The sequence below is a fragment of the Eumetopias jubatus genome, unplaced genomic scaffold, assembly GCF_037043125.1.
Source record: "Eumetopias jubatus isolate StellerSeaLion01/CBP00866 unplaced genomic scaffold, mEumJub1_p1.0 scaffold_8, whole genome shotgun sequence".
In the NCBI taxonomy this organism is placed as follows: domain Eukaryota; kingdom Metazoa; phylum Chordata; class Mammalia; order Carnivora; family Otariidae; genus Eumetopias; species Eumetopias jubatus.
Window position 1 is genome coordinate 14843543 of NW_028274814.1, and position 13822 is coordinate 14857364.

Genomic DNA, 13822 nt, shown 5'->3' on the forward strand with positions numbered 1-13822 from the left:
TGAATGACTAAAGATACAGAACCTAGTTTTTCTGACTTCTTGTTTTCTCATTTTTCTACCACTTTTCATATTAATGACATGATTTCAAATCTCCTTACTGTTCTGATAACTTTTCTGACATAATCTAGTTTTTCAGTTCTGGATTTTAAGTATAATGCTCAAAACTGATTAAAACTTCCTTCCTTTTCCTCTTCCAAGTTACATTTCATTAATATCTGCTGCACTATTGTCTCAGCATTTCCAAAGAGAAATCCTCTGTGCCTGCTAAAAAAAGAAGGTAATAACTTAAGATGTTATGACTTTCTCAGTTTAAACTCTTTTCTACTCTTTTCAAAACCATAGAGGTACAAGTGTTAATCAAGACCTAAAGAACAGGGGCACCTGGGTGGCTCAGTCGGTTAAGCATCTGCCTTCGGCTCAGGTCATGATCCCAGGGTCCTGGGATCAAGCCCCGCATCAGGCTCCCTGCTCGGTGAGCCTGCTTCTCCTTCTCCCTCTGCCTGCTGCTCCACCTCTCTCTCTCTCGCTCGCTCTCTCTGTCAAATAAATAAAATCTTTAAAAAGGAAAAAAAAAAGACCTAAAGAATATCCTCAGGTTCATGGTCAAAGAGCCCAAATTACTATTCAGCAAATGTGTCTTAGCATAATAAACACTGTTGCAGTGTGTGACAGGAAGTATTTGATCTAAATGGCTGACTTATTAGTTGAATTGTTTAGTGTAAGTTTCCAAATATATGAGAAGGTAGGCAACTTATGCCAGAGTTTTTTGTTTTTTTGTTTTTTGTTCCTGGACCCAAACTATGTCATTTTGTTGAATAAGAGCCTTAAATGGAAGGACTCCCTTAAAATGATATTTGGCTCATTTCTCATTCCTTTGACATTTCTCAAAATTTTTCTTTTGAGAGGAAACCATTTCTCTTCAGTCACTAGACACTTAAGGTAGCATGGGTTTTACTTCTTTTTTGATTTGTTTATTTTGGATTTTGTTGTTTGATTTTTCTTGTTGTTGTTTGGTTGGTTGGCTTGTTTTTGTTTCTAGCCTTTGTCAGGCTTGTCATTAAGAAGAACCAATCTATCTTAACTTGATGCCTATAACTTACTAAACTTTAATAAGACTTACTCTTCCAAGGGAGACAAACCATAAAACACTCTTAATCCCAGGAAACAAACTGAGGGCTGCTGGAGGGGAGAGGGGTGGGTGGATGGGGGGGGGGCTTGGTGATGGACATTGGGGAGGGTATGTGTTGTGGTGAGTGTTGTGTATTGTGTAAGACTGATGAGCCACAGACCTGTATCCCTGAAACATAATACATTGTATATTAAGAAAATAAAAATTAAAAAACTTACTCTTCTAGCAAAAATACTCTATACCTTTTATTTAACTCAAAAATTTCCCTATAAAATTCATTATGCTGCTAAAAAAATCTTAGATTTGTGTTTCTTTTTTTTTATGTTAGTCATCATATAGTACATCATTAGTTTTTGATGTAGTGTTCCATGATTCATTGATTTGTGTTTCTTGGATGAACTATAAATAGGGTTGTGTTTATAATGCCAAAAATCATGATAGCTGGGCCCATACTAATTATATAGAGTTTATTGAAACCAGAAATTTGCAGGAAAGATGAGGGTAGTTAGCAAATAGAGGTCTTTTTTTCCCTTAGACATATTTTGAAAACACATTTTTTCTAACATATGAAAGATTTTGCCAAGCGCACAATGTTAGATGCTACAGTCTTAGCCTTGTATTAGTAAAGTAGCAAGAAATCAGTGAATATTTATAAGCTGTGGGTTTATTGATTTTAGAAGTTGTATTTTTAGATAGATTTATGTTATATAATCTTTAAATTTTGTTTTTATATTTATACCTACAACTTTATAAAAATATATAAGTATACATTCATATATATTATTTATTTTTTAGTGATATGTTCCTTCTCTTTTCCTTCATTGTCTCTGTGCTTCCTCTTTTCTTTATCTCTACCCCCTATATACCTTATAGACACTCATCCATATTTTTCTCCATGCTTTTATAATGATATTCAAATACATTTAGATGAATATATATACACAGGCATATGTAGAGATTTGAAGAGGCATTATTTTGTTTTGCAAATAGAGAATCTTACATGCTTTTCTCCATCTTGCTTTTATTTCCCGAACTCATGAAAATCTCTGTAAGTCAATCGGTATAGCTCTACTTCAATATCTTTTGATGACAAATTAATATTCCTTAGTATAGATACATCACCAACAATTATTCTCCTACTAATTTCTCCTAATATACATTTACTACGTTAACAGTTTTGTATCTCTATGAATAACAAATAATTGTACAGACATACATATATACCCATGTACTTACATACAATTACATTTTAATGCTTTTACTTCTGAGGGAATTGCTGGAGAAAACATTTTTTTTTTTTAATCTTAACAGGTTCTCTTAGATCACTTCCCAAAAAGGCTACAATATAATAATTCACATTTCTACCACCAATGTAGAGATGGCCCTTTCCTGGCCAACAGTACCTTTTATTAGATTTTTAGATTTCTGCCCATATGATAGGTATAAAATCATATGTTATTAATCCAAACTGCATTTCTTTAACCTTTAGAGGATGTATCTTTTGTTTCTTGGCCATTTAGATTTGTTCTTTTGTGACTTTTGCCCATTTTTTTCTGTTGGGTCCTTATCCTCTTGTAATTTATAATATCTCTTTATATGTTCTCTATATCAGTCATCGTTTGTACTCTGAATTGTAGATACTATTTTCAAATGTATTATTTCTCTCTTGATTTGTTTATTCTCTCCTTTATCTTTTTATAGCATCTGTATTTCCATTTTAGTTAAGATTTCCTCATCCTTTAAATAGTACATGTAGTTTTCTCGATTTCTTTTTGCAAGATGTTTATTATTTGGGTTTTTAAAGTCAAGTCTCTTATCTAACTGGAATTTATTTTTGTGTATTGTGTAAGATTCTGTCCAGTTTTCTTTCAACTGGATATTCAGTTGTGCCAGCATCATTTATTAAATCCTTTTCCCACTGAAGTGAAACGTTTATGGATTCTGTGTTCTAGGAATTTATCTATTTCTATGACAATATTGTATTAGTTTTACTACATCAGCATTAGAGAATATGCAAACACACATGCACACACAATGGTGAAGATATGATTATAAGAAATTTGACTACAGAATTTGACTATAGCAATTAAGAGTGGAGTTGCTTCTCAATATTGACTCTAATCAAAAGGGCTTTAATGAAGAGGCCAGTTGATAGCCATCTATTAATAACTACCCCTGGTGCCATCAGATTAGATTTTGCATTTGTTAAAATATCGAAAAGATGAATGTATATACTATTTATCAAGAGCCACTTTTGCACCAAGTAGTATGTTAGCGTTATATCATTTTCCACATATCAGCTTTATAAGATTAGATTTAGCTTTCTCTTACAGATGAGAAAATAGACACTTGTTCTAAGGGTTAAGTTAATTGCCCAATATTATGTCACTGTTATGACCAGGCTTTTTTCATTGTGTTAGTATGAAACGTTTCATAAAAAGTACTTTGAAAACTAGAGATATATACAAATTGACATGGTGGTTATAGCGTGATCATCATCTCATCATTAGTATCTCTGAGTTTCATTTAAAAACGGTGCAGTAGCTACTGCACAATAAAACAGCTAGTTATTTATAGCAAAGCAATTGTAATTTTTTTTAACCCCCTTCACCCATTTCTCCCACTCCCCACACCCGCCTCTGAAAACCACCAATCTGTTCTCTATATCTGTGAGCTGGGTTTTTTGGGGTGTTTTGTTTGGTTTTGTTAAGATTCCCCACATAAGAGAGATCATACAGTATTTGTCTCTCTCTCTCTGACTTATTTCACGTAGCATAATGCCCTTGCAGTCCATCCATATTGTTGCAAATGGCAAGATTTCATTCCTTTTTATGGCTGAATTATATTCCATTGTATATAATTCTGTTTTGATGAAAGAACAATATATGTTTTTTCAAGATTCGGTATATGAATAAAATGTTAAAAATTATTTTCTTTCTTAACAAACCTCAATAATTTATTCTCTTAAACATTTTTAGAACAGAAGAAAGTTAAAGTAAAAAAACCAAAACCTGAATTTCCTGTATATATGCCTTTAGAAAGTGCATATATTCAATCTTATGATCATGGAACTTCTATAGAAGAAATTGAGGAACAAATGGATGATTGGCTAGAAAACAGAAACAAAACACAGAAAAAACAGGTAAGTAAACTTTAAAAAATTTATTCTAATTAAATAAAATACAGAAAAGTACATAAAATATAAGTATACAGTTCAGTGAATTGTCACAGGTGAACCAAGTTAACTGTTGCCAAAATCAAGAAGATATAGAATATTGCCATTTTTCCAGACGCCTCCCTCGTTCTTCCTCCTGGTCTCTACCTTCCTTTTCTTCCACAAAGATAAAACAATCCTGACTTCTAACATCGTTGATTAGTTTTACCTGCTGTTTGAAGTTTCTAAATGGAATCATCCTGTTTTAGTCCATTCAGGCTGCTATAACAAAAATATAATAGACTGGGTGGCTTACACAACACACATTTATTTCTAACAGTTCTGAAGACTGGGAAGTCCAAGATCAAGACGCCGGCAGGTTCGGTGTCTGGTGGGGGCCCTCTTCCTAAGTCATAGACCGCAGTGTTCTCGCTGTGTCCTCACATGGCAGAAGAGGTGAGAGAGTGCTCTGGGGTCTCTTTGGCAAGGACACTAATCACATTCATGAGGGCTCCACCCTCATGACCTGATCATCTCCCAAAGGCCCCACCTCCTAATACCATCACATTGGGGGTTAGGATTTCAACATAGGATTTGGGGGGAACGCAAACATTCAGTCCATAACACATTCCATATGTACTCTTTTGCATCTGCTTTCCTTCATTTAGTCTTATATTTGTAAGATTTGTCCATTGTTGTGTGTCATTCGTTTTCTTTAATGTGTATAGCAGAATTTTTTTTGTTGAAAATTGTATTTTTTCCAGTTTTTCACTACAATAAATAATTGTCCTATGAATGTTGTACTTTAGTATGCATATGTGTAAATTTCTGTTTTGAAGTTAAGTTGCAGTAAAGCTCAACTTTCCTTCTAAACAGTTTTTTAGAATGTTTTTACCAACTTATACTTCAGCAGCAGGATGTGAAAATTCCAGTTACTCTACATTCTTGCCAACACTTGGTCAAGTCTTTTGTATTTTAACCATTCTGGTAGGTATGTAGTGAAATCTAATTATGGTTTAATTTGCATATTTTTTGATCAATAAGATTGAATGAACACCTTTTCTTATGCTTACTGGACCCTGATAATTTCCTATGTGAAGTCTTTTCAAGTATTTTCTTAATTGGTTTGCCTGTGTTTTCTAATGATGATTTGTAAAGAGTTTGTTATATATTTCATAAATAGATCTTCTGCATATATTTTATCCCACTCTGGCTTGCCCTTTCACTCTCTTAATGGTGTCTTTTGATGACCAAAGTTACTAATTTTAATCATCATGCTTTTCCTTTCCTTTCCATACTTGGTGTATTTTGTGTTGTGTTTAAATCTCTTCCTACCTCAAAGTCATAAAAACATTACTAAATCCTTCTATAAGCTTTAATGTTCTGTTTTTCACATTTAGATCAATAATCTGGAATTTATTTTTGTGTGTGGGTGAAGTAATGTTTAAATGTAAATTTTTTTTCAAAAGTTTGCCAAACCAGTTGGCTCACTTAATGAAAATACTGCTTCCTACAGCTCTACAAATACCATCCTTATTTAAAAGAAATGTTCATAACTGTGTGGATCTGTTTTCAGGCTTTCTACTTTGTTCTGTTAATCTACTTGTACATCTTGCACCAATACCATACAGTATTAATTATTGTAGATTTATAATAAGTACCTGGTGCAATAATTTTCCAACTTATTTTTCCTTCTATAAGATTACCACTTTATGTTTTCATATACATTTTTAAAGTAGCTTGTCATTTTCCACGAATTATTCAGCTGAAATACTTAATTTGAAGTATATTGAATATATGTAGATCAATTTTTGAAGAATTGATATCCAGACAGCATTGATTCTAAAAACCATGAATAAACCCATTCATTTACATATTTAAAAATTTTTTAATAATGTGTTACAACTTTTTGTATGTACATATTGCATATTTTTTCCTTGGATTTATTCCTGGGTATTTAATGTTTTTAGATGACACCATATATGATATTGTTTCTTAAATTTCACTTTCTAATTCTATTTAGAAATATAATTGATTTTTGTGTAATTACCTTATATCCAGCAACCTTGCTAAATTTATTTTTCAGTTCTATTTATCTGTATATTATACTTTTATTTGTGCTAATTAGGATCTCTAATACATGTAGAATAGAAGTGATGATAGCAAGTATCCTTGTTTCATTTCCAATCTCAAAAACTTCCATCACTGAAATTTATTTCATCATTGAAATTATTTATTAAAATTTCATCTTTTCATTATTAAATACAACGTATGTTGCCAGCTTTTTATAGAATTTTTTATTGAGATATATTTCACATAACATAAAATTCACCATTTAAAAGTACATACACTTTGGTGGTTTTTAGTCTCTTCACTGTGTTGTGCAACCATTACCACTATCTAATTTGAGAACATTTTCATCACACCAAAAAAAGTAAAATAACCCTCTACCTGTTAGCAGTTAATTTCAATTCTCAGCCTTCCTCTTCCATGACAACCACTGATCTACTTTCTGTCCCTATGAATTTGCCTATTATAGACATCCCATGTAATTAGAATCATGCAGTATGTGATCTTTTGTGTTTGGCTTCGCATAATGTTTTCAAGGTTCATCCGTGCTGTAGCATTTAACAGTGATGATGACACAGTTTCTATATCTTTAGTCCTTTGTATGGGACATATTGTCTTTTTTCTTTGCAGGCCTTGTAATTTTTTTTGTTGTTATTGAAGACCAGATATTATGAATATTATAACTTGAGAACTCTAGAAACCAGATTCTGTCTCCTTTCTAGGATTTGTTATTTGGTCTAATTGTAGTTGTTTGTTTAGTGCTTTTTTGAACTAATTTTATGAAGCCTGTATTTTTTTTTAATTTTTTATTGTTATGTTAATCACCATATATTACATCATTAGTTTTTGGTGCAGTGTTCCATGATTCATTGTTTGTTCATAACACCCAGTGCTCCATGCAGAACGTGCCCTCCTCAATACCCATCACCAGGCTAACCCATCCCCCTACCCCCCTCCCCTCTAGAACCCTCAGTTTGTTTTTCAGAGTCCATCATCTCTCATGGTTCGTCTCCCCCTCTGACATACTCCCCTTTTCTTCCTCTCCTGTTATCTTCTTCTTTTTCTTTTTTCTTAAAATATGTTGCATTATTTGTTTCAGAAGTACAGATCTGTGATTCAACAGTCTTGCACAATTCACAGCACTCACCGTAGCACATACCCTCCCCAATATCTATCACCCAGCCACCCCATCCCTCCCACCCCCAACCACTCCAGTAACACTCAGTTTCTTTCCTGAGATTAAGAATTCCTCATATCAGTGAGGTCATGTGATACATGTCTTTCTCTGATTGACTTATTTCACTCAGCATAACACCCTCCAGTTCCATCCACGTCGTTGCAAATGGCAAGATCTCATTCCTTTTGATGGCTGCATAATATTCCATTGTGTATATATACCACATCTTCTTTATCCATTCATCTGTCGATGGGCATCTTGGCTCTTTCCACAGTTTGGCTATGGTGGACATTGCTGCTATAAACATTGGGGTACACGTACCCCTTCGGGTCCCTACATTTGTATCTTTGTGGTAAATACCCAGTAGCGCAATTGCTGGATCGAACGGTAGCTCTAATTTCAACTGTTTGAGGAACCTCCATACTGTTTTCCAGAGGGGTTGCACCAGCTTGCATTCCCACCAACAGTGTAGGAGGGTTCCCCTTTCTCCACATCCCCGCCAACATCTGTCATTCCCTGACTTGTTAATTTTAGCCATTCTGACGGGTGTGAGGTGGTATCTCATTGAGGTTTTGATTTGGATTTCCCTGATGCCAAGCGATGTTGAGCACTTTTTCATGTGCCTGTTGGCCATTTGGATGTCTTCTTTGGAGAAATGTCTATTCATGTCTTCTGCCCATTTCTTGATTGGATTATTTGTTCTTTGGGTGTTGAGTTTGATAAGTTCTTTATAGATTTTGGATACTAGCCCTTTATCTGATATGTCATTTGCAAATATTTTCTCCCATTCTGTCGGTTGTCTTTTGGTTTTGTGGACTGTTTCTTTTGCTGTGCAGAAGCTTTTTATCTTGATGAAATCCCAATAGTTCATTTTTGCCCTGGCTTCCCGTGCCTTTGGCGATGTTTCTAGGAAGAAGTTGCTGCGGCTAAGGTCGAAAAGGTTGCTACCTGTGTTCTCCTTTAGGATTTGGATGGACTCCTGTCTCACGTTTAGGTCTTTCAACCATTTGGAGTCTATTTTTGTGTGTGGTGTAAGGAAATGGTCCAGTTTCATTCTTCTGCATGTGGCTATCCAATTTTCCCAACACCATTTGTTGAAGAGACTGTCTTTTTGCCATTGGACATTCTTTCCTGCTTTGTCAAAAATAAGTTGACCATAGAGTTGAGGGTCCATTTCTGGGCTCTCAATTCTGTTCCATTGATCTATGTGTCTGTTTTTGTGCCAGTACCATACTGTCTTGATGATGACAGCTTTGTAATAGAGCTGGAAGTCCGGAATTGTGATGCCGCCAGCTTTGCTTTTCTTTTTCAGTATTCCTCTGGCTATTCTGGGTCTCTTCTGGTTCCATACAAATTTTAGGATTATTTGTTCCATTTCTTTGAAAAAAGTGGATGGTATTTTGATGGGGATTGCATTGAATGTGTAGATTGCTCTAGGTAGCATTGACATCTTCACAATGTTGATTCTCCCAATCCATGAGCATGGAACGTTTTTCCATTTCTTTGTGTCTTCTTCAATTTCTTTCCTGAGTATTTTATAGTTTTCTGAGTACAGATCCTTTGCCTCTTTGGTTAGATTTATTCCTAGGTATCTAGTGGTTTTGGGTGCAATTGTAAATGGGATCGACTCCTTGATTTGTCTCTCTTCTGTCTTGTTGTTGGTGTATAGGAATGCCACTGATGTCTGTGCATTGATTTTATATCCTGCTACTTTACTGAATTCCTGTATGAGTTCTAGCAGTTTTGGGGTGGAGTCTTTTGGGTTTTCCACATACAGTATCATATCATCTGCAAAGAGTGAGAGTTTGACTTCCTCTTTGCCGATTTGGATGCCTTTGATTTCTTTTTGTTGTCTGATTGCTGTGGCTAGGACTTCTAATACTATGTTGAATAGCAGTGGTGAGAGTGGACATCCCTGCCATGTTCCTGACCTTAGGGGAAAAGCTCTCAGCCTTTCCCCATTGAGAATGATATTTGCTGTAGGTTTTTCATAGATGGCTTTTATGATATTGAGGTATGTACCCTCTATCCCTATACTCTGAAGAGTTTTGATCAAGAAAGGATGTTGTACTTTGTCAAATGCTTTTTCTGCATCTATTGAGAGGATCCTATGATTCTTGTTCTTTCTTTTGTTAATGTATTGTATCACGTTGATTGATTTGCGGATGTTGAACCAGCCTTGCAGCCCAGGAATAAATCCCACTTGGTCGTGGTGAATAATCCTTTTAATGTACTGTTGGATCCTATTGGCTAGTATTTTGGTGAGAATTTTTGCATCCATGTTCATCAAGGATATTGGTCTGTAATTCTCTTTTTTGATGGGGTCTTTGTCTGGTTTTGGGATCAAGGTAATGCTGGCCTCATAAAATGAGTTTGGAAGTTTCCCTTCCATTTCTATTTTTTGGAACAGTTTCAGGAGAATAGGTATTAATTCTTCTTTAAATGTCTGATAGAATTCCCCTGGAAAGCCATCTGGCCCTGGGCTTTTGTTTCTTGGGAGATTTTTGATGACTGTTTCAATTTCCTTAGTGGTTATAGGTCTGTTCAGGTTTTCTATTTCTTCCTGGTTCAATTTTGGTAGTTGATACATCTCTAGGAATGCACCCATTTCTTCCAGGTTATCTAATTTGCTGGCATAGAGTTGCTCATAATATGTTCTTATAATTGTTTGTATTTCTTTGGTGTTGCTTGTGATCTCTCCTCTTTCATTCATGATTTTGTTGATTTGGGTCATTTCTCTTTTCTTTTTGATCAGTCTGGCCAGGGGTTTATCAATCTTGTTAATTCTTTCAAAGAACCAGCTCCTAGTTTCGTTGATCTGTTCTACTGTTCTTTTGGTTTCTAGTTCATTGATTTCTGCTCTGATCTTTATGATTTCTCTTCTCCTGCTGGGTTTAGGCTTTCTTTGCTGTTCTTTCTCCAGCTCCTTTAGGTGTAGGGTTAGGTTGTGTATTTGAGACCTTTCTTGTTTCTTGAGAAAGGCTTGTATTGCTATATACTTTCCTCTCAGGACTGCCTTTGCTGTATCCCAAAGATTTTGAACAGTTGTGTTTTCATTTTCATTGGTTTCCATGAATTTTTTTAATTCTTCTTTAATTTCTTGGTTGACCCATTCATTCTTTAGTAGGATGCTCTTTAGCCTCCATGTATTTGAGTTCTTTCCGACTTTCCTCTTGTGGTTGAGTTCTAGTTTCAAAGCATTGTGGTCTGAAAATATGCAGGGAATGATCCCAATCTTTTGGTACCGATTGAGACCTGATTTGTGACCTAGGATGTGATCAATTCTGGAGAATGTTCCATGGGCACTAGAGAAGAATGTGTATTCCGTTGCTTTGGGATGGAATGTTCTGAATATGTCTGTGAAGTCCATTTGGTCCAGTGTGTCATTTAAAGTCTTTATTTCCTTGTTGATCTTTTGCTTAGATGATCTGTCCATTTCAGTCAGGGGGGTGTTAAAGTCCCCCACTATTATTGTATTGTTGTCAATGTGTTTCTTTGCTTTTGTTATTAATTGCCTTATATAATTGGCTGCTCCCATGTTCGGGGCATAGATATTTACAATTGTTAGATCTTCTTGTTGGATAGACCCTTTAAGTAGGATATAGTGTCCTTCCTCATCTCTTATTACAGTCTTTGTTTTAAAATCTAGTTTGTCTGATATAAGGATTGCCACCCCAGCTTTCTTTTGGTGTCCATTAGCATGGTAAATGGTTTTCCACCCCCTCACTTTCAATCTGGGGGTGTCTTTGGGTGTAAAATGAGTCTCTTGCAGACAGCATATGGATGGGTCTTGTTTTTTAATCCAATCTGATAGCCTGTGTCTTTTGATTGGGGCATTTAGCCCATTTACATTCAGGGTAACTATTGAAAGGTATGAATTTAGTGCCATTGTATTACCTGTAAGGTGACTGTTAACTGTCTGTTGTCTGTGTTCGTTTCTGCTCTTTGCTGCTTTTAGGTTCTCTCTTTGCTTAGAGGACCCCTCTCAATATTTCTTGGAGGGCTGGTTTCGTGTTTGCAAATTCCTTTAGTTTTTGTTTGTTCTGGAAGCTTTTTATCTCTCCTTCTATTTTCAATGATAGCCTAGCTGGATATAGTATTCTTGGCTGCATATTTTTCTCGTTTAGTGCTCTGAAGATATCTTGCCAGTCCTTTCTGGCCTGCCAGGTCTCTGTGGATAGGTCTGTTGCCAATCTAATGTTTCTACCATTGTAGGTTACATATCTCTTCTCCCGAGCTGCTTTCAGGATTTTCTCTTTGTCTCTGAGACTCGTAAGTTTTACTATTAGATGTCGGGGTGTTGACCTATTTTTATTGATTTTGAGAGGGGTTCTCTGTGCCTCCTGGATTTTAATGCCTGTTTCCTTCCTCACATTAGGGAGGTGCTATAATTTGCTCCAATATACATTCTGCCCCCCTCTCTCTCTCTTCTTCTTCTGGGATCCCAATTATTCTAATGTTGTTTCGTCTTATCGTATCACTTATCTCTCGAATTCTGCCCTCGTGATCCTGTAGTTGTTTCTCTCTCTTTTTCTCAGCCTCTTTATTTTCCATCATTTGGTCTTCTATATCGCTGATTCTCTCTTCTGCCTCATTTATCCTAGCATTTAGTGCCCCCATTTTTGATTGCACCTCATCAATAGCCTTTTTGATTTCGATTTGGTTAGATTTTAGTTCTTTTATTTCTCCAGAAAGGGTTTCTCTAATAACTTCCACGCTTTTTTCAAGCCCAGCTAGTATCTTTAAAGTCATGATTCTGAACTCTAGGTCCGACATCGTACTAATGTCCGTATTGAGTAGGTCCCTGGCTGACGGTACTACCTCTTGTTCTTTTTGCTGAGGTGATTTCTTTCGTCTTGTCATTTTGTCCAGAGGAGAATAGATGAATGAGAGAACAAAAGGCTAACAGGTTTACAACGTCCCCAGGAAATATACTGTATACAAATCAGAAAAGACCTGAAACCAGGGGAAAAGAAAGGGAAAGAAAGAAAAAAGAAAGAGAAAAAGAAAAAAAAAGATAAAAACAAAAACAAAACAATTCAAAAAAGGCAGAATATGATCAAATATGATCAGGCTAGTGCATAGATCAGTGCCACACACTAGATTTTGGGCGTATTTTGGTCTGTTAGAAAAAAGTGCCTCCTAAAATTTTAAAGGAAGAAAGACATATATGTACAAAATAAGGGTTGATACAATGAAGGGATGGAAGATGACTGTAAAGATGAAAATTATGAAAGATTTTATAAAAGGACTTGGTAAGATAAGTTGTTTGAAAAAAGAAAGAAGATTTAAGGAAAAAAAAAAAAGGAAAAAGGGAGAGAATGTGATCAGGCAGGAGACTAGAACAAAGCCATACACTAGTGGTTTAGGGTATATTTTGATCTGTTAGAAGAAACTGTACCTCAAAAATTTAAAGAGAGAACAACTTATATATATATGCCAAAAACAAGGATAACTACTATGAAGGGATAAAATATGACTCTAAAAATGAAAAAAAAATAATGTTTTTTTTTAAAAAAAGGGATTTATAAGATGTTGGTTGAAAAAGGGAAAAAGAAAAATAAAAAAAAGTCAACAAAAATTAACTTTGATGAAATAATGAATCATGGTAAAAAAAAAAAAAAAAAAGCCATGAATCTATGTGCAGTATTCCCCTAGCGCTGGAGTTCTCCTATTCTCCTTGATCGATCAACGTGGTCTTGGCTTGCTGGCTGTTTGTGTTGATCTTCTGGGGGAGGGGCCTGTTGCTGTGGTTTCCAAATGTCTTTGCCGGAGGCGGAATTGCCCCGCCCTTGTCGGTCCGGGCTAAGGAAGCTGCTCCAGTTTGCTCTCAGGAGCTTTTGTTCCCTGCAAGCTCTCGGTACAGCTTTGGAGGACCAGGGCGAAAATGGCGGCCTCCCAGTCTCCGCCCGGAGGAGCCGAGAACTCGGGGCCCCACTCCTCAGTGCGCCCCCAGAGAAAAGCAGTCACTCCCGTGTCCCCGGTCTCTGGCCGCACTCCGTGCTCACCCGGCCTGTGATCGAGCGTTGCTATCTCTGGCACCCGACCCCGCTCGGAGTCTCCAAACCCAGCAGATCCCTGCAGTGCGTTCCCGCACCGCTCCTCCCCGGGGGAGGAAGGGGAGTCTCCCCGGATCTGCTGCTTGTTGGGTCCTTGCTGGGGGAGCCGTGCCCCGACTGGGCCGCAGATCACAGTTTATGGCAACCCCGAGCTGAGAGCCCGCGACTCTGCTCCGTATCTGCAGCCGGCTTCCCCGCCCCGACACCTGGGAGCTCTGCCGCACTCAGGCACC

At 36.5% G+C, this 13822-nt stretch overlaps 1 protein-coding gene across 2 annotated transcripts in view; it reads left to right on the top strand.

Moving 5' to 3' along the window:
* Nucleotides 1-13822, top strand: part of DNAJC1 (DnaJ heat shock protein family (Hsp40) member C1) — a 228608-nt gene that overhangs the window by 110734 nt on the left and 104052 nt on the right. For both annotated transcript variants that reach the window (XM_028114124.2, XM_028114125.2), the window contains exon 8: nucleotides 4108-4271. In XM_028114124.2, coding sequence (XP_027969925.1) covers nucleotides 4108-4271 — 164 coding nt within the window. The remainder of the gene's footprint in view (nucleotides 1-4107; nucleotides 4272-13822) is intronic.